We start from the raw sequence: 26,660 nt of genomic DNA, 5'->3' as shown, positions 1-26,660 counted from the left end.
AAGCTGAAGTCAATGGGAATCGGGGAAAACTCTCCGCTTGTTAGAGCCATACCTAGCACAAAGGAAGATGGTTGTGGTTGTCGGAGGTCAATCATCTCAGCTCCAGGACATCCCTGCAGGAGTTCCTTGGGGTAGTGTCCTCGGCCCAACCATCTTCAGCTGCTTCATCAATGACCTTTCTTCCATCATAAGGTCAGAAGTGGGGATGTTCGCTGATGAGTGCACAATGTTCAGCACCATTCACGACTTCTCAGATGCTGAAGCAATCCATGTTCAAATGCAGCAAGACCTGAACAATCTCCAGGCTTGGGCTGACAAGTGGCAAGTAACATTTGCGCCATACAAGTACGAGGCAATGACCATTCCCAACGAGAGAGAATCCAACCATTGCCCCTTGACATTCAATGGTATTACCATCATTGAATCCCCCACTATCAACATCCTGGGGGTTACCATTGACCAGAAACTGAACTGGACTAGCCATATAAATAATGTGACTACAAGAGCAGATCAGAGGCTAGGAATTATGTGACGATTAACTCACCTCCTGACTCCCCAAACCTGTCCGCCATCTACAAGGCACAAGTTAGGAGTGTGATGGGATATTCCTAATTTGCCTGGATGAGTACAGCTCCCACAGCACTCAAGAAGCTTGACACTGTCCAGGACAAAGCAGCCTGCTTGATTGGCACCACACATCCATAAACATTTACTCCCTCCACCACCAATGCACAGTAGCAGCAGTGTGTACCATCTACAAGATGCACTGTAGGAATTCACCAAGGTTCCTTAGATAGCACCTTCCAAGCCCACAGTCACTACCATCTAGAAGGACAAGGGCAGCAGATAGATGGGAACACCGCCGCCTAGAAGTTACCCTGCAAGTCACTCACCATCCTGACTTGGAAATATATCGCCGTTCCTTCATTGTCGCTGGGTCAAAATCATGGAACTCCCTTCCTAACAGCACTTGGATGTACCTACGCCACATGAACTGCAGCGGTTCAAGGAAGCAGCTCACCACCACCTTCTCAAGGGCAACTAGGGATGGGCAATAAATGCTGACCCAGTCATTGAAGCCCACATCCTATGAATGAATAATAAAAAAAACTGCATACTAACCTTTTGTGATACATGTGTGAGGACCCTCAGATCCCTCTGTACTGCGGCATCCTATAGACTCTCACCATTTAAATAATATTCTGCTTTTGTATTCTTCCTGTCAAAGTGGACAACCTCGCATTTTCTGCATCTGCCAATATTCTTCCCACTCAACCTATCTTTATCACCTTGCAGACTCTCTGTGTCCTCCTCACAACTTGCTTTCCTGCCCATCTTTATATCGTCAGCAAATTTGGCTACAACACACTTGGTCCCTTCTTCAATATAGATTGTAAATAGTTGAGGCCCTAGCACTGATCCCCGTGGCACCCCCCAAATTATTGGCTGAAAATGACCCATTTATCACTACTCTCTGTTTCCTGTTAGCTAGCCAATCCTCTATCCATGCTAATATATTACACTCAACACCATGAGCTCTTATCTTGTGTAGTAACCTTTTATGTGGCACCTTATTGAATGTCTTTCGGAAATCCAAATACCACTACATCTGCTTCTTCTCCTTTACCACACTGCTTGTTACATCCTCAAGGGACTCTAATAAATTTGTCAAACATGATTTCCCATTAATAAAACCATATTGACTCTGCTTGATTGTGTTATGATTTTCTAACTATCCTGTTACTACTTCCTTAGTAATGGATTCTGGCATTTACCCAATGACAGATGTTAGGCTAAAGTTTTCCTGCTTTCTGTCTCCTTTTTTGAATAGAGATGTTACATTTGCAGTCTTCTAATTTGCTGGGACCTTTCTAGAACCTAGGGAATTTTGGAAGATTACAACAAAAACACCCAGTATCTCTGCAGCCACTAGGATGCAAGCCAACAGGTCCAGGGGACTTATCAGCCTTTAGTCCCATTGGTTTTCTTAACATTTTTTTTCTCTAGTAATAGTGATTCTTTTAAGTTAGCCCTTCTTTATGCCCCTTAATTTTCTTCAGTTATTATTGGGATGCTTTTTGTGTCTTCTAGCATGAAGACAGATACAAAATGTTTGTTCAAAGCCTCTGCTACATCCTTGTTTCCCATTATTAATTCCCCAGTCTTATCTTCTAAGGGACCAATGCTCACTTTAGCTACTATCTTCCTTTTTATATGCTTTTAGAAGATTTCACTGTCTGTTTTTCTTTTTCTTGCTAGTTTACTCTCATATTCTAATTTCTCCCTCTTTGTTTGTTTTAGTTATCCTTTGCTGGTTTCTAAATTTTCCGAATCTTCTGGCCTACCACTAATCTTCCCAACATTTTCTTTCAATTTGATACCATCCTTAATTAACTTCCTTAGCCAGTCATGGATGGTGCATCCTTCTTGTAGAGTCTCTCTTTCTCAATGGAATTGAGAGTTATGAAATACCTCCTTAAATGTCTGCCACTGCTTTTCCACCATCTTACCATTGAACCTTTTCCCAGTCAACTGCAACCAATTCTGTCTCCATATGTTTGTATTAGCCTTTCTGTAAGCTTAAGACTTGTTTCAGACCCAAGCTTCTCACCCGCAAACTGAATGTATAATGAATCTATAATGCTATGATCACTCTTTACCAGGTCTATGATACCTGTTTAGCCTGCTTCCTCATTGGTCCAAAATGTATCCTTCCAAGAAACTATCTCGAATACAAACTATAAACTCATTCTCCAGGCTGCCTTTCCCAATTTGATTCGTCCAGTCTGTATGAAGATTAAAATCATCTACCAGTATCTTTCTTACAAGCCCCCGTTATTTCTTGATGTATACTCTGTCTACAGTGTAGCTGCTGTTAGGGAACCTATAAACTACTCCACCAGTTACTTCTTTCCCTTCCTATTTCTTATTTCCACCAAAATTGATTCTACATCTTTATCTTTCAAGCCAAAACCATTTCTCATCATTGTACTGATCTAATCCTTTATTAACCAAGCTACCGCACTTCCTTATCCTTTCGTTTTATCTCTGAAATGTCAAATACCCTTGAATATTCAGTCCCCAGCCCGGGTAACCTTGCAACCATGGCCAGGATTTTCCTGTGCCCCCCATGGCGGGACCCATCGCAGTCAGGATGGAAAACCTTGCGAGGCAGCCAAAAGACCATTGACTTTTGGTTGGAATGTCCGGTCCTGCCCCATACCCATTCATTTCAATTTGTGCTACCAATTCATCCATTTTGTTACGAACGCTGTATGCATTCAGATAAAAAGCCTTTAATTCTATCTTTTTACCATTTTTCCCAACACTGACCTGATTTGCTGGTGCACTTTTATGTTTGTCCCTTCCTGTTACACTTTTATGTTTGTCCCTTCCTGTTACACTTTGATTATCATTACCCTGCACGATTACCTTGTCCTTTCTTGTTAACTTTCTAACTCGCTCCCCATGTGAACCGAGCTCCTGTAACTTCTCAATCCATGTAGTGATCCTTTTTAGTCAGTTTAAAGCTTTTCCCTCACCTCCAACAAGGGTGGAATCGTCCCAGACTTGCCGTGTGATAGTCGGCGGGGAAAATGACATTTTACCTGCCGGCCGCAATGGCAGCTTCTCACACTGTATCATCCCAAACCCGCCTCATTAATTATTCATTCCGCCGTTTTGATGGCGGGCGGGCTCTCATTCAAGCACCACACCATCACTTCGCTGCTTCATCATGCTGGGCGCCATATTTAAAGTGCAGCCATGCACACACCTCTCAGTGCTTCTTGCCCAGGGCTGCTGCTCTGAAAGGCAAAAAAGACTGCAGCCCCGAGGTTTAATGATGGGTCCCTTGAGCACCTTTTGGACACTATTGAGGCCTGCCATAATGTCCTGTACCCCCTGCTCTAGCGCAGGATGGGCAGCAACATCACCAATCCGCCTTGGGAGGCGGTGGCAGCAGTGCTCAGCGCCAACACCCTGCAAAAGAGGACAGCCACCCAATGTTTCAAGAGGATGAATGATGTCCTCCCTTCTGCCAGGGTTACTCTTCTCATCGCTCTCAACTCACACACTCACAAACCCATCACAAATCCACAGGGTCCTCACTCACTGCCCGTTCATGGAGCATCACCATTCACTCTCTCATACACACCTTCGTTGTCCTCATCCCATCCATGGGACCACTCACCTCTCACGGACTTTGAAAACAGAGCCATCCAGCTGGTCGGTGAGGATCAGGACGGTCCCTGATGGTGAGGTCGGCGTTGTTCTACCAAGTGTGGATCCAGCAGTGCAACATCCATCAGACAGCCATGCTGTAGTGATGTGTCCTCTTTCACAGGCCACTGCCATGTACTAATTATCTCTCCTTGCTTTCACATCTGTCAAATAGCCGATGGAGTCCACAACTCGGGGCCTCCAATCAAGCCCCGAAGTAAGAGCAATCTGAAGGCACCCTCCTTGAAGTCCCATCACAGTGCTCACCCACACCCTCCACCAGCACAGAGACACACACCTCGGTGGGACCTAGCTTTAAAGTAGCCTCGGGATCACAATCTGGTGAGCACATCGCACATTTTGATCCACAGCAGGTGGCGGCAGGGACTTCCCAGGTCCCTGGCACTCAGAGGACAGCTGGAGGCCAGAAATTTGCTGAGCCCGAGTCAGAGACAAGCCTTTGGACCCGGACATGTCTCAGTTGCTGGAGCTGCAAAAGCAAGCTCTGGAACATCAGGAAGGGATGTCCGCTGCACTTCTCAGATTGCAAGGCACAATGGACGAGTCCACCCACCTTCAGGCTGAGGTGATAGCGCCAGCATGCCAATGCTCTGAGGTCAACACTGGTAGGATGGCGGTCGTCATGGAGGCCTTGGTCCAGGACATTGCTCCTGCACTGCTGTCGCTGACACCATAGTTCGCCTCCAACTATGGAGAGAGGGGTGCGGGGCAGCTCAATCTCAGTCCAGCTTCCCCTTCACCTCAAGGAGTCAACCAGGGACCTTTGGGCACCCATAGGGAAGATGATCAGCAGACGCACACCCCAGGGCCATCCACCCAGGTGACTCCGGGAGTGTCCAACCCATCCAAATCACCTCTTCCAGTGACCCTGGCAGCTCGAGTAGGGTGCCACTGCCATACAGCAGGGCCCCGAAAGCAGGCCAGGGCCATCCATGCCTTGGCCCTCCAGAGGATGCCTGTCATCACAGACAGAGCTTGGCAGTCATCAGGCTGCCTCCACATCCGCTGTGGATATTGTGGGGAGTACCAAAATGTAGCGGCAGGGTTAGGAAGGTTAAGAATATGTAACTCTTTTATTACAAACAAATAAACTAAATTAACAAAATCAGAGACATATTAAAAGGCAGCCCCTTATAACCTTTGCCCTGACTCGATTTCGAACCGAAGCTGCTATGGCCACAATGTAAAGTACTAATGACTATATGATCACGGCACCACATCAACTCTGGGCATGGGTGTTAACCACTTGTACATAATGTTCACTATTGTAAATAAACTCTCAACAATGTCTCCCTGCCTATGGCTCCTTGTTCTGATGAGCAGTGTTCGTGTCACTCAGATGTGAAACCTTTCTGCACAAGATAAAGGCAGGTGTCTCAGTCCAGGGCCTCTTCCCTGTGCTTTGTGCAGCCTTCAGCCCAAAGTGATGGTCCAGCCTCACACTCCCTGGAAACATTACTGATGCCTGCACCTCGATGGTGCTTGTCATTGCTGACAGAATGTCATGGGCAAGCATCACTGAGTTCCATCATTCTCTCTGTGTGCTCTCAGTACCTTTAGGGAGGGGCTGGCCCCCATCTCTTTAGCATCTGTGACCAGTGATGCTGTGCTCCAGAAGGGGTCAGGTGCTGAAGGCAGATAAATTATCATGTGTTTTTAAAGTTTCATGGCTGCATCTCCATGATATGACCCCCATCACAGAATGCAAACAAGCTGCCCTCAGCCAAACAGGAGACAGACATTCACAGAGGCAATGTGAAGACCTATGGAGTGTCCTCACTGCATGTCGTCATCATCCTCCTGCAATGATGCGACTATTAGGGCCTCCACTGCATCTCCATAGGAGGAGCATTGTCTCAGAGGGTATGTGCTCTGCCATAAGCCAGACTGGAGTCAAACGTTCATAGATGCAATATGTGGATCAGTGGTCACCTCGATGCATGTTGTCGTCATCCTCCACAAATCTAGCAGCTATGAGGACCTCCCAAGTGCACCTGCCTCGTCTGGCCAGTGTGAGGGCCTCATGCCATTATCGTCACCTTCGAGGACCTCCTCACCCTCATCACTGTTGACATCCTGCTCATTGGAGGAGACCTGCAGCTCCTCCATCTCCTCCCAGCCAGCTCCTCTCCCTATTGCAGCACCAGGTTGTAAAGGGTGCAGCAGGTGACAGCGATGCATGACACCCTCTGTGGACTATATTGCAGGGCCCCACCAGACCAGGCACCGGAACCTAATTTTCAACATCCCGATGGTTTGATCTACCAAGGCGCGGGTTGGAGCATGAGCCTCGTTATACCTTCACTCTGCTACAGTCTGAGGCCACCGCTGCAGCCTCTGTGGACCCTGGAAGACATTGGGGAGCTGTGACCGATGGAGAATGTAGGAGTCGTGGGCGCTCCCTGGAAACCTTGCGCAGACCTGCAGGATTTGTGGTGGTCGCACACCAGCTGCACATTCAGCGAATGGAAACCTTTGTGGTTGACATAGTTGACTACTTGTTGCAACAGAGATCTGAGTGTCATGTGAGTGCATTCGATGGCACCCTGTACCTATGGGAAACTGGGATCTGGGCAAATCTAACTGCTCTTGTATCCCGGCTCTCCTGGTCCCGGGAGAAATGCACAAAGTTGTGTGCCCTCGAGAAGATGGCATCCGTGACTTGATGGATGCATTTGTGGTGGAGGCTTGTGAGATACCACAGAAGTCACCTGTGGAACTCTGAAAGGAGCCACTGGCATAAAAATTGAGTGCCACAGTCACATTCATGGCCACTGGCAGTGGATGCCCCCCATACCCACATGACACCAAATCCTGCTGCAGGTGGCAGATGTGACCGACCAGTTCCCTAGACATGCGCAGTCTTCGGCAACACTGTTTCTCGGTCATCTGAAGGAATGAAAGGTGGCATCTATAGACTCTGGGTCTAGCTCGGCACTGACCAGCTCTGTGGCTCTTCAGCAGCGTGTGCGAGAGCCCCAGCTGCCCCTTCTTTCGGACGGTGCTGCTCTTCCCTCTACGCAGTCAGGCACCTCTGTTGCTCTCTTCTCTGTCGTCTTCACACTCTGCATGCCACGAGGCATAGAGCTAGTTCACCTGATATACTCCTCCTACAGGATGAGAGAGATGCATGGGTTAACATGGGTGTGCTAAGAACCTCTCTTGGTCAAGTCTGAAGGCCCTTAATGCATCCCAGAGAGCACTGCCCACCACTTGGTTGGCCAGAATTTAATCCACTGCATAGCTGCCCAAAACCCGACCCACTTCTGCCCCACTCCACCTGACCGATTGGTGGCATCTTTGCCCAAGGACTGCATACTGTGCTCTCAGCTCAGGTGCAGGCATTCTCCTAACCTGCATTGTAAAGCTGCACTGTTAGCTTGAACCATGGGGTAGACTAGTCTAAACTGGGATGATTGTACAATGTGCTCAGTCGTCCGGCTATCCTGCAGTGCACTAAAATGCTCATTAGTTCGCACTCTGTGCCTGAGGGGGGGGAAAAGCCCTGGAGCCTTTAGCGGCAGTTTCATACCTCTGCGTTGCTGGAGTGGGCTGATAAGCTAGAGACCTGATGCCATGCACATCAATGCGACTGCATCTGAACTGTCTCAGCTGCAGAGAAACGGTCACTTTATACAATGTTTCCCAAATGCAAGGCCACTTCCCCCCCACCCCGCACGTGCTTGTGCACTACCTTCAATTGCAGGGCAGTCCTGGCACCCCCACTCCACACACCTCAACTGCAGGGTAGCCTTTGCCACCAGCCCCCCCCACCACCCACCCCCAACGCACCTCAACCTTGAAGTCCAACAGGTGACCCTCGCAATTCCTGTGCACTGAACTCCGAATTCCCCTTAAAGTGAAGCCTGCCAAGTGCGTGACTTATATATGCTGTTGTGAAACACCTTGGCATGCAATCACGCCGACATGGGTGGATGATCCAGCAGGGGAGTTGATTCTGGCAGGCTGGCCTTATAATGATATACAGATGTATTACAATAAGGTTCTCAACATCTGATGGCGGGAAACATGGCCCACCATCGGCGGGCTGAGCGGATGATCGCAAATTGTTTTCATGGCGTCGTGAAACCGATTTCTGGCCTTGTCGCCATATTGTCCACTCATGCTGCCAAGCACGTCTGACGCCAGTGGGCACGGAAAATTCTGCCCAAATTTTCCCAGCCTCCTGACTTGCTTCTGTTTCCATTCAGGCCTTCCCTCACTGGTGTTTTTGCTGAGGGCTCCCAAATCTCGGCTTGCTTCACATGGTTCCATTGGGTTTCAAGTTGGGCCTTTTATTAAGACCTTAACGTGTTCAATTGGCCTCAAAGTAGGCCATCTGGGTCTATTGCAAGGCTCATGCTCTTTGCCACGCTGTGGAAAATGGTGGAGGGTGAAAACAAAGGGCGGAGCTTTCATCCCCTTTCCTTTATCCTATTTGGGACAGGAAAATCCGGCCCCAAGCCATTTACTCCTAAATCTCTTCTGCTCAGTGGAACTCGGTGGTTCTGAGCCAGCCATATCCTCATCTATTTGCACTGAGAATCTGAATGACTGCTACACTTCAGCAGCCAGGCTTTCATGAATAGTGCAGAGTTATTGGCTCCTATCTGACTTCAGAGCAAAGACTCCCACTACCTGACATCAAAATAGCCTGGGTCTCTGGCATAGGAGTTTTACTTGAGGCTGAAGTAAACACAGATGTATACCTCCTGCTGATTTTATCTAGAAATCAATATTACCAAGCAAGTAAATTAATAAAGATAAACAGACTCTAGGCTTTAGCCCAAGGGGATTATATTTATTTAGGAATACAAAATCCATCGGTTAACTGCATTCATAAATTGTCTGTCCCAATCTTCTTGGTCCCTTTCATGTACTATTCCATTGGGCTCAGAGAATTCAGATGCTCTGAAAGATGCCAAAACAGGATGGAATTATGCTTATGTAAAACCTTATTTAAAAAAGAAAAGAATATTACTCAGGTGATTCATGCTGTCAGAAGGAATGTAAAATATGTATATACTGAAGGAATGTAAAGTATGTAAATACTGCTATCGACAGACTCTCATTGCAAGAAGCATTCTTCCACAATGTAGAAGGTGAAAGGACTGCTGTTGGCCGTAAACTTTTATATCTGAATAGGAGTGCGGAGCTCCTCGAATTATTTGAAATATTCCTGATTGGTGTGCATGCATGATCTTTATCCTAAGTTTTCATTTATACTATAGGAGAAAACACTTCTTGAGGGATACTGTCTCCAGATTTTTTGTTGGCTTTCCCTTATTGTAAGGCAGACTATGGAATATGAAACTTCTACTAAATTCAGCATAACTTGAATTGAGGTCACATTTCTTGGATGAAGGGCCATTTTGTGGCCATTTTGAGTTATATCTTTGGTCAAAGGTCCATGTGGCATGGATTAAGTGAAGACCACACTTCAGACCACCCAATCATTTTGGCTAGGAGAGAATAAACAAAGGAGAGGAAGAGCTCATGTCATACAACATTTCATCCTTTCCATTATCCTTGGAGTAAATATAGAACATGTTAACAGCCTGGGACTGAAAATTCACGTTGTTTTGGCAAGATGGTGCATAATGTGGACAAAGCAACATTTTCAGGTTGGATTTTTAGGCAAGAATTATTGTTGATAATTGTACATCCCATTTTAATTTGACTGAAATTTCACTCAGAGTGGCGGGATTTTTTCCCTATCTGTCTCTTCACTGGCAAATGATATGAGTGGCATAAGGAGCCAGAATTCCCAACAATTCTGCTGCTACTGCATTTGTGGTTACTTGTATGCACATAAAGGAGGTATAGACTTGTCTTGATCTTATCCTCTCTATGAAAGTGATTAATTTAAAGATGGTCACGAATTGGACAACTTCTGCCTACTTCTCAAGGTTGCCTTTAATTTCATATTTCGTTTTAACTTTAGAGTAACTGCTGAGTTGCATTTCAAACTGCCAAGAAGGTAACTGTGTTTTTTATTCATTTATTGGACGCAGGCATCGCTGGCTAGGCCAGCACTTATTGCCCATCCCTAATTGCCCTTGAGAAGGTGTTGGTGAGCTGTCTTCTTGAACCACCGTGGTGTAGTAGGTACACCCATAATGCTGTTAGGGAGTTCCAGAATATTGACCCAGTGACAGTGAAGGAATGCCGATATATTTCCAAGTCAGGATGGTGAGTGGCTTGGAGGGGAACTTCCAGTTGGTGGTGTTCCCATGTATTAATGCAAAAATGGCAGTAGAAATCAGGAAGCTGCTGAACACCTTAAAGCTCAAAGACGGATGCCCTAGGAATCATCTCAAACTGTGCGCAGTGGTGGCAGGCGTGAAAGTTTAAGGTGGTGGATGGTGTGTTGATTAAGCGGGCTGCTTTGTCCTGGATTATGTCAAGCTTTTTGAGTATTGGTAGAGCTGCACCCATCCAGGCAAGTGGAAAGCATTCCATCACATTCCTGATTTGTACCTTGTAAGTGTTGAAAAGCTTTTGTCAAGTCAGGGTGTGAGCCTCTCACTGCAGAATTTCAACCTCTGACTTCATCTTGTAGCCACAGTATTTATGTGGCTGGTCCACTTAAATTCCTGGTAAGTAGTGACTCATAGGATACTGATGGTGGGGGATTCAGCGATAGTAAAACCATTGAATGTCAAGAGGAGGTGGTTCGATTCTCTCTTTTTTAAAATATTCACTGCCTGACACTTAAGTGATGCAAATGTCACCTGCCACATATCAGCAGGACAACCAGGATGCTGTCAGGGCCCATACCCTTTGATGTATCCAGTGCACTTACCCAGTTCTTGACATCATGTGGAGTGAATCAAATTGTCTGAAGACTGGTATCTGTGATGGAGGGGATTTTATGAATTGGCCAACGTGGATCATTAACTTGGCACTTAAGGCCGAAGATTGGTTGCGAATGCTTCAGCCTTGCCTTTTTAACTCACCTGTTGGGCTCTGTCATTGTTGAGAGTGGAGATATTCATGGAGCCTTATCCTCCTGATAGTTGTTTAATTACTACCATTCAGGGCTTGATGTGACAGAAATGCAGAGCTTTTATCTACTCCATTGGCCACGGGATTGTTTGACTTTCTATAGTATGTTGCTTCCGCTGTTTAGCACATATGTAGCCCTGTGTTGCAGCTTCAACAAGTTGGCACCTTATATTTAGGTGTGCCAGGTGCTGTTCCTGGCTTTCTTTTCTGCAATCCTCATTGAACCAGGGTTGGTTGTCTTGTTTGATGGTAAGGATAGACTGAGGGTTTGCTGGGCCAGGAAGTTATAGATCGTGGCAGAATACAATGCTGCTGCTGCTGATAGTCCATAACACCTCACTGATTCTTCATTTTGAACTGCAAAATCTGTTCGGAATTAATCGCATTTAGCATGTGGTCGTGTCTCTTAACACAATGGAGGCTGTCTTCAGTGTGAAGATGAGACTTCATCTGCATAAGGACTGTGGGTTGGTCACACCTAACTATACTTTCATGGACAGCTGCATCCTTCTATTTTCCCTTCTATTATTCCTCGCATCACAGGTTGCAACCCCGGTCATGCAGCTATGCCCTTCCAGAATTGGCCAGCACGGTCAGTAATTGTGCTATTGAGTCACTCTTGGTGATGAACCAGAGTACATTTTGGGCAGAATTTTCTCTTTGGCCCCACACGCCAACACGTAAAATGATGCACGGTGACGTCGGGCGTGCATCCCGACGTCACCGCGCGTCTTCTGACCTTCCGTTCGGCGGGCAAGTGCCGGAGGCAGCTGTCAAAGGCCTGTTAAAGCCATTTAAAAACCAATTGAGATAATTGACAGGGCTGCACGTCCAACCTTAAGGTTGGCGGGCAGGTGAGGAGCCCAAGCGGCCTTCGCGTTTTTCATGAAACCTCATCCACAGGCGGGATGAGATTTCATGAAGGGTTTATTAAATTAATAAATACATTTTTCACGTTTCATAAACATGTCCCAGCTCATGTGACACTGTCACATGAGGGGACATGTCTAAATAATTTTAATCTTTCTTTATTTTGAATTTTGAATTTGAACTTAATCTCCCTGAGGCAGCTCCGTGCCTCAGGGAGATTTCTGCACTCTTTCACGTGCATGCGTGAAAGAGCGCAGGCCCCGACTCTCCCTCCTCCCCCTCGCCTGCACAGGTAGCGCTGAGCGCTATCGGGCGCACATCATGTTGAGCGGGACTTAATTGGCCCGCCCACGTAAAATGGCGGCGCGCAACTGATCGCGGGTGGAGACCGGCCCCACGCCCGCCCATGCCCGCTCCTGACCGGCCCACCCGACAGGCAGGAGATCCTGCCCTTTGTATAGGTGGTGGATCTCAAATTGATCCCAAGTGAAGGGAGAGGGAAGAGGAACAGGAGGGGTCAAAAGTACGATTGAAAAGTAGTGACTTAAGGAAGTCTTTGAAGGCAGAGAGGAGGTGCCAGGTAGAGATGTTGAGGTGTGGAACTCAAGTAGGTTGGAACAATGTGGCTGAAGGTGCAGCCAACAATGGTCAAGTGGAAGGCTGGGAAACTAAAAGTATGTTGGTTTTCGGGGACATGAGAGTGCATACAGAAAGTTTTAATTGAGATTTCATTGTTCAGAATTATCGTACCATGAGTTCAGTAGCTTATTTGCAAGGCAAGGAACATCTTAATCAGCTTGGAAATGAAATTCTCTATATTATGTTGTAATGAGGTCAGTATGTCATCTAGCTGTATTGATACAACCTAAATTCTGATCTCAGTGCAAACCAACTAATGGCTTTACACAGTTTTCTGTCTCTTTAGCCTGAAGTCCTGGAACAGTTACAGAGCCTGAAGGAGCTGTGGATGGACAATAACTCAATACAGACATTACCTGGGGTAAGAATCTACATTACAGTGTCAGAATCCAATCGCCTTCTAGGGTGAACACTTAATATGTATATACTTCAGTTTATCTGGGGGAAACAGGATGGGGGATGGTGTAATGCATGGGAGATATGGATTCAGGGATGAGGTAGATGACATGGGAATGGGGATGACATAATAAGAAGGGGTGGGATGAGATGGGCATTATGTGAGAGCGATGAAGGGAATGGGATGGGTATGACATTAGAGGCTTGGGTTGGGAAGGATGAAATGGCATGGGATGAAGATTTAAAGAAGTACTGTTGCAATAAATATGCTAATTGCACTGCAAATATTTTATTCATTATGCTAGTATTTTAATAATTCAAAGATCGTATAATAAACTGGACTCCCATACCCACCGCGCTGTCAACAATCTTGTCTGTAAACCCAGTCATACATACCTTGCAATGCCTTAGAGGAATTGATTATAAGTGCCAGATGTTCCCTTTAGAGGCAGGAATTGGGAGTTGGGTTCAATTCCACGTCATGAAGCCACTCCCGACGCCAGCGTGCTTTGAAGCACAATTTTCACAGGCCCGGGATCTCGGTCACCCGAGAGACAGGTCTGCTGCCCAATTATTGGCTGGGGGGAAGGGACTGGAGATGGAACACCAGGGAAGTGAGCTATGTTTTTGACCCAAATCAGCAGCCATTGCTGAGGCTGCTATCTGTGTTATTAAAAAATGAAAGGATCTTCATCTTCAAAATGGCCAGGGCAAATGGAGAGCTGGACCCGGTTTAGGGTAGGGAAAGGTTGGTTACAAAGATTTTATTACTGCTCAGTACTTTCTTGTCCAAAATTACTTCTTTGTATTTAATAAAAGTATTTTAGCACTGCCGTGCCTGTTTCTGCCAGGTTGCAGCTGGTCAGCTTCAGAGAGTTCCTGAAAGCCGCCTGCCCCCATGAATATCTTGGGAGGACAGAAGACGAGCTGGGTGGACAACTTCACTTTCCCACCCTTCTCCCATCCTTGGAAAAATCAGGAGTTGGGAACAAAGGGGGCAAACCATTCCCTCTGTCAGTCCCAATTTGCGAGGGGAAAATCCAGGCCCAAGTTCTAGATCAACATAGGATCATTTACAGATCTGTTGGAAGGACATCTGCATTCTACCTGTTCCATGGGGTTGGAATTACATTAGGGACAATGTTTTTGCCTCTGCCTCCTTCCAGTCTAAGGATCATTTCAATGATAAGTCAAGCCATTGTCCACAGATGTATTGGACACCTCTCTCCTAACTATGCTTCAGTTCTGCCGAAGGGTCGTGAAGACTCAAAACGTTAACTGATTTCTTCTCCACCGATGCTGCCAGACCTGCTGAGTTTTTCCAGGTAATTCTGTTTTTGTATTGGACAAGTGTCTGATGCATTGATCAGCATACCCAGTTGTTTAATCCCCTTTGTTACTGACTAGGAGCATGATTGTTAGCACACTGATGTATTTCCCCAAGAGCCAGCATCAGATGTACAATAAATCTCTTGGAAACACTTCATGGCATACATGCATGAGACAAATACCTACTAAATGGTACCATTGGCAGCTTCTTTAAGTTTTGCCATCTTCTTCTGCTCCCAAACCTTGTAAGTATTATGCTAATTATTGAACCGACCTGCCACTTCCAGGCTGTTGTATTGCAGTGTTGTTTTCTGGGAAAAGTGCCCTGGAGTTCCGGACACATCAATTCTTCTTAGATTCAGATCATGCAGCATCACATCCATCTTTTTATCCATAACACAGTTCATGCACTAACCTATCATTTGAGCAAGGACTCACTATCCTGCCTCAATATATATTTTGTTTGACACTGACATTTGGCCCTTCTAATCTTTATAAAGAACTTTTAAATTTTTACATAGTTCATACATTCTTGATAAAAGCTATTAAAAAATTACCTTAATCAGTATAGTCTTTATTTTTATATTCTCATACATGTGGCCGTTCAGATTTAAGCAGCCATATCCTTTCTCACAGTGCAATTGGGTTTTCCCAGCCTCCCAAAATAGAGCTCCAAGTGGCACACGGAATACGGGACAGAAATTCACTTACATCAATGTGGACATTAAATCAACATGAGAAATTCTGCCAAGTCGGCACTTGCTGTGCGCAAATTGACTACCATGTTTCCTATATTTCAACCGTAACCGCAATCCAAAAGCAAATAGTCACTTGTAGTTCAGAACTTGAGCATTGCTGAAAAAGGGAGCATGCCGTCGAAGCTTTTTGTCTTGCACTCATTAGGACAGATGCAAGAATACCAAAGTGCAAAGAGAGCAACAACTTATATTGCGTGAGAAAAGGGTGCTGATTGGTTGGCAAGTTGGCTCTGATAAGTCAAGGTATTGCCATGGAGAATGCAGCAGCGAACTATTGTCCCTCACGCTTTTGTTTAATTCAAAAAAGGCGCAATGCCTAGACATGTTCATTTTGCCTACAGAAGACAGGCCCCTGCATATGAATATGTGTAGCTTCTAGCAAGCATAAGTGAGCCATTTATCTGCCAGACATTGGCATGTATGGCCTATTCATGATATTTTCCACTAACAGGTTGCTGCCATCAAGCCAAAAAGATGTTCTGCCAACCACACAAATGAGTAATGCGCTATATGAATTTCAGTGCTGGTGCAATGCCAGGTATTTAGGCCATACATCCCAATGACTGTTGGATCGTATCAAAGAGCACGGCCCTTCAGCTGTTCACAATAGGCAGAGTACTGACCATACTCAACCAGCCCAAGGTGCAAAACTCAGAACATAATGTCTAATGTTAGATGTGATTTTGTGATTGGACAGAACTTGCTGAACAATCCCAAGTTTGCTAAGAATTACACTAACAATCAATTTAATATTATCAGTCAGGCTCACAATGTGGCTCACTTATGCTTGCTAGAAGCTACATATATTCATACATGGAGACCTGCCCTCTGCAAGCAGAAAGAACATGTCGAGGCACTGTCCCTTTTTTGAATTAAACAAAAGCGTTGGGGACAATAGTTCCCTGGTGCATTCTCCATAGCAATTCCTCAACCAATCAGAGTTGACGTGCCAACCAATCAGCATTCTTTTCTTGTGCAGTTTAAATTGTTGCTCCCTTTGAAATTAGACATTCTTGAGTCTGTCTTGATGAGTGAATCTATCTGAGTGATGAGTTGAATATATCTCCACTTGGAGAGGCAAGGTTTGATCAGGGATCATCAGCATGGCTTTGTCAGAAGGAGATCATGCCTAACAAATTTGAATCAATTTTTTGAGGAGGTGACCAGGTGTGTAGATGAGTGCAGTTGATGTAGTTTATATGGATTTCAGCAAAGCCTTTGACAACGTTCCACATGGGAGACTTATAAAGAAGGCAAATGCACATGGGATACAGGGTAATTTGATAAGGTGGATTCAAAATTGGCTTAGTTGTAGGAGACAGAGGGCGATGACAAAAGGCTGCTTTAGTGACTGGAAGCCAGTGTCCAGTGGCGTACCACAGGGATCTGTGCTGGGTCCCCTGTTATTCGTCATTCATATAAACAACATAGATGACTATCTGGGAAGTAGGATTAGTAAGTTTGCGGATGACACAAAGATTGGCCGGATGGTTAACAGTGAGCTTGAGTGTCTTGGGCTGCAGGAAGGTATAGATGGGATGATCAAATGGGCAGATAAGTGGCAGATAGAATTTAACCCTGAAAAGTGTGAGATGATACATTTTGGAAGGAGTAATTTGACAAGGAAGTATTCAATGAACGGCATGACACTAGGAAGTGTGTGTGTCCATCTCTGAAGGCAGAGGGGCGTGTTAGTGGGGTGGTGAAAAAGGCATATGGGACACTTGTCTTTATCAATCGAGGCATAGATTACAAAAGTAGGGAGGTCATGTTGGAGTTGTATAGAACCTTAGTGAGGCCACAGCTGGAGTACTGTGTGCAGCTCTGGTCACCACATTATAGGAAGGATGTGATTGCACTGGAGGGGGTGCAGAGGAGATTCACCAGGATGTTGCCTGGGATGAAACATTTAAGCTATGAAGAGAGGTTGGATAGACTTGGGTTGTTTTCGCTGGAGCAGAGAAGACTGAGGGGCGACCTGATCGAGGTGTACAAGATTATGAGGGGCATGGACAGGGTGGATAGAGAGCAGCTGTTCCTCTTAGTTGAAGGGTCAGTCATGAGGGGACACAAGTTCAAGGTGAGGGGCAGGAAGTTTAGGGGGGATGTGAGGAAAAACTTTTTTTACCTAGAGGGTGGTGACGGTCTGGAATGTGCTGCCTGGGAGGGTGGTGGAGGCGAGTTGCCTCACATCCTTTAAAAAGTACCTGGATGAGCACTTGGCACGTCATAACATTCAAGGCTATGGGCCAGGTGATGGTAAATGGGATTAGGTAGGTAGGGCAGGTGTTTCTCACGTGTCGGTGCAGACTCGATGGGCTGAAGGGCCTCTTCTGCACTGCTTGATTCTGTGATTCCGAGTGAAAGATGAAAAGCTTTGATAGCATGTCTCTTTTTTCAGCAATACTCCCAAAGCACTTCATTGGCTGTAAAATGTTTTGAAACATCTAGTGGTCGTGAAAGGCACAAGTCTTTCTTTCCTTTCCTTTCAGTTAAAGTGCTGTGTGCAAAGGCCACCACACTACAGTCTCACTTATTTCGTGACACTACATACAAAATCCCACTCTTTTATATTTATGGATCTTGCAGTGTTCACAATCAAAATTCCATGCTGTTTTCACATTCCCCTCAACAACCTAAATCTGGAATTTTTGCTGAAATGCCTGGAATTCTGCTTGTTTCTGTGACAGTATTGAATAATCCATTCTTAATCATTGAAAAGATTAACAATGTTTTTTATATATATTTGGAAATGAGGCAGAAAGCCGTGTATCATGGTTGTCATGGTAAAAGTGTTGAAAGGAAAGGAGTGATCTTTTTCAACATGACTAAGAATCATCACACCAATGCTTGTAACAAACTGGATAAAAGGTTCAGCAAAAACTTTTCATAACAGACAACATTCTTTTAATATGCATTTTCATTTTTATTGTTAATTGTATTACTGACATTACATTAGAAATGAAACAACTACATTTTGTGTTTATGAATTCCCATCCCAAAATGTACAGCTAATTTTATTCCATTTACATAACAGTGAAAATGTTTTACGTATCACTTCGCGTGCTAATTTTCCCAGAAGTCAAATATTTCTTCTTAGCTCCCATCCGTTCTCCCTTGCTCAAATTTGTGCAGCATATTTCTTCTGAAGTATCATGGTGAAGGTTCTAAAATCACTTAGAGCATTCAGTGCGCATATATGTCTGACATTTCATTGAAATTATCTTGTAATTGCTTAAGAAAAGAATGATTAAATATTTGACCAAAGGGAGACTGGGTTAGTTCAGTGACTTAGCACATTGATCTTTTGCATCTGGAATTTGGGCTCAAATCCAGTTTCATTTCATGAGATGAAAATCTCCCCTCTTTCTGCTTGTGGTAAAGGTTCCACACAAAATTAGTTTGATCAGTTTCAACCCAGTTCCAACTGAATTTCATCCCACAGCATAAAAACACCCCATAATTCAGTTTGAATTGAAATTAAATTGGTAGTCTCACTGCAAGAAAGCACAAGGATGACAGCTGTGCAAAAAAAAAATATTATATTGGTACGGCCAGAAGTGCTTTTATCAAACAATGATTTTAAGACCAAAGGAGGTTTTACTTTTCAGCTAGTCTTACTATACCTGTTCCAGGAATGCTTGATGATAGCATTTGGTAACAAAACTGTCAAAGATGATCCATTGAAAAATATGTGAAATAGGTTGAAAACCCTGGGCATTCCAAAGCATTGTTAGTAGTCAGTCATCTATTCTTAATACTTACTTTGCCGAGCACAGAAATAATCACAAAAGAATGCATAGCTCAGTCCTGAGATATGGAATTTAGATATATTGAATAGCTCAGTATATTGATATTTTATCCTCCTCTTGGTCCATTAGATCAAATAATATTGCATTTTGCTTTAATATATTGAAGTAAAACTTGAATAAATTAAATGTGTTGTTGCACTCAGCTGCTGCATTCAACTGCTCCTGGGTCAGTCCCTCTTTCCTGGACTTTCCAGCAGGTCTCACTGTGACCCAAGCTGCTACACCAATCTGCACTGTGTTCTAAAGCCTGACCTATTTTTTGAAATAAGAAAGCTGTGCTCTCCAACTTGAGCTAATAACTGGGCTTAGTTGATGCAACTCAATGTTGTGGTAACGAGTTATTCAGACTAGAAACAAAAACCTTGTATTTATATAGCCCCTTTAATGTAATAAAACATCCCAAAGTGGAGGAGCATTATCAAACAAAATTTGACAATGTGCGACATAAGGAGATAATAGGGCAGATGGCCAAACGTTTGGTCAAAGAAGTAGGTTTTAAGGATCATCTTAAAAGAAGAAAGAGAGAAAGAGCAATGGAGAGGTTTAGGGAGGGAATTCCAGAGATTAGGGTCTTGACTATTGAAGACATGGCTGACAATGGTAGAGCAATAAGATCATGGATGCTCAAGAGGCCAGAATTGGAGGAGTGCAGAGATCTCATAGGGTTGTAGGGCTGGAGGAAATTACAGAGAAAGGGAGGGGCAGGGCCATGGAGAGATTTGAAAACAAGGATGGAAATTTTTAAATCAAGGTACTGTTTGAGCAGGCACCAATGTAGTTCAATGAGCATGGGACTGGTGGGTTAATGGGATTTGGTGCAATAGGACACAGGCAGCAGAGTTTTGAATGACCTCAAGTTCACAGAAGGTAGAATGTGGGAAGCTGGCCATGATGTCATTGAAATAGTTATGTCTAGAGATAACAAAGGTATGGATGAGTGTTTCAGCAAAAGATGACCTGAGACAGGGTGAAGCCATGCAATGTTACAGATGTGGAAATAGCAGGAAACCTGATTGGCACTTAATTCGGTGAGCCTTTCTGAAAAGCGGCAACATGGGGCTGTTGCTGGCTCTCCAGCTAGTGGATGAAACCTCTGTTGCCTCCATTAAACACTGCCATGTGTTTTCAGATGTTGTCACCAAGGTAGATGAGAAATAGGAGGGGCCAATGATAGATCCTTGGGGGCACCAGAAGTACCAGTGTAGCAACAGGAAGAGAAGCCATTGCAAGTGATCCGCTAGCTGCGATTCGACAGATAAGAATTGAACCAGATCAGAGTAGTCCCACCCTGTAGGCGACGGTGGAGAGGCGTTGGAGGATGATGGGTGGTCAACTGTGTCAAAGGCAGACAGATCGAGAAAGTTGAGGAGGGATAATTTACCTTTGTCATGTCATTTGTGACTTTGGTAAGAGCCGTTTCAGTACTGTGGCAGGAGGGGACACCTGATTGGAGGGGTTCAAACATGGTGTTCCAGGAAAGATAGGTATGGATTTGGGAGACAACAACAATTTTAAGGATTTAATTTGAAGACAAAAGAGAGGTTGAAGATGAGGCGGTAGTTTGCATGTTTAGGGGGCTGAGGGTTGTGTTTTAAGGAAAGGGGTGATGCCAGCAGATTCGAAGGAGAGGGGACAATAGCTGAAGATAAAGAACATGTAGCATTATCAGCTAACATGAGAGCCAGGAAGGGAAGTTGGCTGGTTAACAGATGGGTGGGGATACAGTTGAAGGAGGAGGATGTGGGTCTCATGGATAAAATATGCTCGGACAGGAGGGGAGATAGGGTAGAAACTAGAGAAAGATGCAAATTGAGGGCTAGGGCAGAGGGAATTTTAAGAGAAAATGGCCCCAAGGGTGTTAGAACTCAGATAGCCAGGCAGTGAAGGATAGAACTGGAACCTAGCCTTTATATTTTTCCAAGCTTTTATTTACAGAGATATACATCACATATCATACACCAGGAGGTGGTGGCATATTGGTAATGTTACTGTCCCAGGGACACAGGCTAATGGTGTGCAGACACTGGTTCAAATCCCACCATGACATCTAGTGGAATTTCAATTCAATTAAGAAAATTTGGAAGTGGGATGCTATGGCTCAGTTATAAAGTCTCAACAAAAAACAACTACACTCTTATGCTAATATATATATATAGCACAGGTGGACCCTATTAATGCCCTTCACCTGAACACAATTAATATACAATTAGCAGTGGGTACAGAAAACATATGGTCTCAATCATCAAACAAACAATTCAGAAGCTCCCAGAAATGATCCGAGGTTGGTGACGACAGTTTTGCTAATCCCATCCAGCTCAGCCCTGGGAACAATATAATTAGTCCCAGTATCCCAAAGTGAGGGAAGAATTTTTTTTAAATCAGGCACTGGGGGATAAGCAAGAACAGGGATGATGTGTGAGTGGAATTTGATGCAGGTTGGGAAACAGCAGAGTTTTGGATAAGCTAAAGTTTATGGACGGTCAAGGATGGGAGGAGAAAGAGCAGCAAGAATTCTACAAATAGTTTCAGTGCCATTGAGCTAAGAGGACAAATAGCTCACCCAGGGCTCCTGCTGCTGATCACAATACAGTGGCATGTCTCGGATATGCATGAGTGGGGTCAAGTGTAATATTTTGACACTTACTGTCTAAGTGCATACTCAAACACTGGCATTTGGCTGAGGTGTTGGATGTTAGGATCTAGCAAATTCATGGTCTTCGCGGTAAGGGGAAAGGGAGGAAATAAAATGAAAAATGATTTTAAAATGGGTGTGAAACATATTTACGTTTTTTTGCATTTTCTCAGCCTCTAGCAAAGTTGAAACATCTGACATACTTGGATATGTCAAAGAATAGAATAGAAACCATTGAGTCAGATATTTCTGGATGCGAAGGCCTGGAGGACCTCCTGCTTTCATCCAATATGCTGCAACAGCTGCCCGACTCCATAGGTAGGAACAATGTTACCATTTTGTATTCATTTCAATCAGTACAAATTGTGAGTCCATGACTGTTTTCTTTTTAAAAATGTAGAGGTGGAAAGGAGAATGAGTCATAGGTACAATGTACATTATATAACATTTATAGATCATTTTGAAAGAAGAGCATAACATAGTGTAACAATCCCCAGCTGAGGATACCCCTCGTCAAGCCTAATCCCAGGGTGGAACTCAGCTTGATAGATCCTAACCTTTATTTGTTTGTTTAGATACGTGGAGAGTGGCTACTGAACAGTCACCAAAGTCTGCTGATGAACTTTTAACAAAAAAAATAAACATTTATCAACAAGAAAAGATGAACTATATTACAATACACCTTCTTCCACAACTATACCTTTACAGATATAAACAGATTTGTAAGGATAACACAAGATACAAAAGTATCTTATACTTTAATGTTCATAGTAAATACACAGTCCATGTAAACCTAGGTGGTCAGAAACACCACACTCTGAAACTAAGTGACAGATACCACCTCAACCAGATGCCATGGGATCTCTCCTCAACTCCCCCCAGACGCTTGTCACACCGTGAGCCAACCAGTTTCACTGAACTCCGTCCTTCACACGAGGGTTTCCGACCTCCACTCTCCAAGAACTCGCTTTGTAATCTCCAAAAGCAATATTTCTCTCAGACGCCTTCCGCAAGGGTTTCAAACTCTCCTTCTGATGTTCCTCTTCCCAATAGGTCATCACATGCATTCAAGCTGTCTTCCATGCACTCTGTCTCAGCAACTCAGCTGTCAATAGTACACCACTGTTTCACATGCTCATAGAAAAGAGTTACAGACCTTCAGCCATCTCTTTGGACTTTCTTGCCTCTTGCAAACTGTTCTCGCTTTAAACCTGTTTTCTGCAGCTTTTGTCTCTTTAAATCTGAAGCTTTCTCTCTGCCCCTGACTTTTAATTTCACTTACCAGGACCTTTTCCAGGTTCCTGTCCTTCCTTTGACTGGAAGGCCTTCTTTGGACTTTCCCCTCTTCCACTCCTCTGGATTTTTGGGGTTTTCCTTAGCTTGGGACAGGCTATCTGTTCCATTTGTTCCAATCTCTCCTGGCAGCAACTTTCAAAAAAATCAACTGAACTCCACAGCTTCCAAATAAAAACTGCTGTTTCTCTTCTTCTATGTGTGTGTCTGTGGGAGGTACCTGACTCTCTGTCCCCTGTTGCTCAGCAACAGTTCAATTCTTCTACCCCTTGTTTGTTTAACTTAGCTGCAAAAGTCATTAAAAACCTTATTGGAAATGCAAGCACCCTTTTTAAAGTGAAACTAAAACTCCATTTGACCTTTCTTAACACAGAAATACAAATCAAACTTAAACTTTAAAGCTAAAACTCACTCCTAACACCTACAAATACCAATATAACTTACTTAAACGATCTATTTTTCCTAACACACAGCAACGTAAAACTTTCAGTCTTCCAGAGTTATGACAAAGGAATAATGAATTACCTTAAGTATCCATTTTTATTTGTGCAACCTAATTGAATTAAAGGGTGGAATTTAATGCCCTCCCCCAAGGCGAGTTTGGAGGTGGGGGGCATTTAATCAGGCAGGCGGGCCTTCCTGCCCTGCTGCCAATTGAGACCCTTAAGTGTACAATTAAAGCCCACTTAAGGGCTTCATACCATCACCTCTCATATTCAAGCTGCGGTGGTCAGGGCAGTCGCCATGCAGGAAGCCCAAAAAGCAAACCATGTTGTGTTAGTTTGTGGACTCCTGGAAGAGGAGTGTGGGTGGGGGAGGGTGAGGAAGCTCAATGACTGATCAAAGAACCTGGCATCAGCAAGAGGTGGGGGAGGCCTGCTAAGAGCCATGCACACACACACACACACACACACAAACACACATCCCTCCAACATCCCTCAATGATCCTAGGCCGCTCCCCTGCTGACGCTGTTGCAATGGATAGCTGCCATCCTCTGATGGCTGACAGCTCTCAGGGTAGGGGTGGAGACAGGATTACTGCCCCTGGGTTCTTGATCCCAGGAAAGGCCCACCCTGGCCACTCAAATGGCTGAGAGGTATTTAATTCAGCGGTCTACCCCAAAGAAGGTGAAGCGGGGCTTCTGCTGGCTCTCCAGCTGGCAAGTGGGACCCCATTGCCTACGTTAAGCACCGTCCAAAGACTGCACTAAAATTGTCTTTTAAGTCTCTCTTAGTGGCTCACCAGATAAATGCGCATAGATTAGTAAACTCTTATGTTTGATCTTTGAGTTAGTTGATTTCAAGTGGGATACCAGTGGAGCTGCTACACTGGCCACACGCCTCTCAGTTAGGGAGGGGAAAATCAGTCAGAGTTCCATATGTGTTTATGTGGCAATTGGGTTGAGAATGGAATCAGGTTCATCTGTGTAACTACCTCAGGATCAAATAAGTTGAAGACAATGGGCTGAATTTGCCCACGGACGCAGGTTCGGAGGCAGGCGTGCCGAAAATTTCACGCAAGGAGATGTCATGCTGGTTAGCCAACTGTTGCCGCTTCTGCGTGATTTTTCAGGAGGCAGTTTCTTGGGGATAATGGCACCCCTATAGGAAGCGGCAGGCAGGCAATTAAGGTGATTAAGCAGGCAATTGAGAGGTATTTTGTCATAGTAGTGTGATTTTGTCAGAGGTGCACAGGCCACATGCTGTGAAAATACTTCGCCCAAGCAGATGGTAAGGGTTTAAACTAACTTGGCAGGAGTGTGGGAACCCAGAAATAATATTCGAGAGGAACACCATGGTGCACAGAGATTTGGGAGAGACAGACAGCACTAGCGCAGGAAATAATAAGATATTAGGTGGGGTTAGAATAATAGGGAATGTAATAATGTCTAAATTAGAGTATCTGTACATGTGTATGAATGCGTGGAGTATGGTAAATATGGTTGGTGAGCTGCAGTCGCAGATAACCATGTGAAATATGATGTTATACCTATGACAGAGGCCAATCCAATGGAAGTCATTGATGGCCAATGCCCTTAGAGCATGGTACCTGAAGGAGGAGGAGGAGGAGGAGGCTATAACAGGCTCAAAGAAGGGCAGGACTGGGAATTAAATATTCCTGGACATAAGATGTTCAGGAAAGATAGAAAAGGAGGAGAGTGACAGTATTGATTAAGGAGAACATTACAGTGCTGGAAAGAGAAGATGTCCCAGAGGGGTCAAGGACAGAATCTATTTGGTTCAAGCTAAGAAACAGTAAAAGCACTATGACATTGTTTTGGGTATTCTATAGGCCACAAAGTAGTGGGAAAGATGCAGAGGAACAAATTTGCAAAGAAATTACAGAGAAGTACAATAATTATTGAGTACAATAGGGATTTTAATAATTTTAATATGGACTGGGGTATTAATAGTGTAAAGGGCAGAGAGGGGCAAGAATTCCTAAATTGTGTTCAGGAGAATTTTCTAAATCAACATGTTACCAGTCCAATAAAAAAGGAGGTATTGCTGAGCCTGATTCTTGGAAATGAAATGGGACAAGTGTCAGTAGGGGAACATTTAAGGGGCAGTGATCATTGTATCATAATGTTTAGGTTGGTTATGGAAATGGACAAGAAGCAATTCAGAGTAAGAATAATTAATTGGGGGAAGGCAAACTTCAGTGGAGGAGAACAGCCCTGGCTCTGAATCAAAGAGTAGTAGGCAAAACTATAACTGAACAATGAGCTGCCTTTATAGAGGAGATCATTAAGGTCCGGCCAAGATACATTTCCACGAGAGGGAAAGGTAGGGCAAACAAATCCAGAGCTCCCTGGATGATGAAAAAGATAGAGGTTGGAATTTTCCCAGATTTGCACTAAATGCAGTAAAGCAACATTTTACCCACCAGCCGCGATGGCAGCTTTTCACGCTGTATCATCCCAAACCCACCTCATTATTTATGCATTTCTGGGAAAAATGTCATTTCCATGGCGGGTGGGCTCTCAGAAGCCCGCTGGTCATTGCCCCACCGCTGCATCAGTCTGGACGCCATGTTTAAAATCCAGCCGCAAGTACAGGGCTCATTGCTTCCAGCTCACCACTGCTGCACGGAAGACATGGCCAGCAAAGGAAAGAAGACCCTAGCCCCCCCTTCAACGATGGGCCCCTTGAGCAACTGTTGGATGCCATGGAGGCCCACCAGGATATCCTGTACCCCCGCTCTGGCTGCAGGAGCATTCTCACAGAGGGTATTTGCGCTGCCATAAGCCAGACTGGAGTCAAACATTCACAAATGCGATATGAGGACCTATGGGGTCACCCACTGCATGTCATCATCATCCTCTACAAATCTAGCAGCTTTGAGGGCCTCCCGAGCGCTCCTGCCTTGTCTAGCCAGGCTTCATCCCCTGAGGACCTCCTCAGCCTCATCCCCGTCGGCATCCTCCTCATCAGAGGAGATATGCAGCTCCTCTATCTCCTCCTCAGCCAGCTCGTCTCCCCACCAGGTTGTAAAGGGCGCAGCAGACAATGACGATGCACGACACGTTCTGCGGGCTGTATTGCAGGGCTCCACCAGACTGGTCCAGGCACCGGAACCTCATTTTCAGCATCCCAATGGTCTGCTCCACCAAGTTGCGAGCTGCGGCATGAGCCTCATTATATCTTTGCTCTGCTGCAGTCTGAGGCTGCCGCTTAGGT

General features: G+C 44.8%; 1 protein-coding gene across 1 annotated transcript in view; it reads left to right on the top strand.

The window, feature by feature from the left end:
* The window catches only part of lrrc7 (leucine rich repeat containing 7), a 331,365-nt gene that overhangs the window by 133,857 nt on the left and 170,848 nt on the right, over window positions 1-26,660 (top strand). The window contains exons 9-10 of the mRNA XM_078561876.1: window positions 13,046-13,120; window positions 21,860-22,004. Coding sequence (XP_078418002.1) covers window positions 13,046-13,120; window positions 21,860-22,004 — 220 coding nt within the window. The remainder of the gene's footprint in view (window positions 1-13,045; window positions 13,121-21,859; window positions 22,005-26,660) is intronic.

Source organism: Cetorhinus maximus, chromosome 17, assembly GCF_964194155.1.
Source record: "Cetorhinus maximus chromosome 17, sCetMax3.hap1.1, whole genome shotgun sequence".
Taxonomy (NCBI): Eukaryota; Metazoa; Chordata; class Chondrichthyes; order Lamniformes; family Cetorhinidae; genus Cetorhinus; species Cetorhinus maximus.
This window is presented reverse-complemented; position numbering and strand designations above follow the sequence as displayed.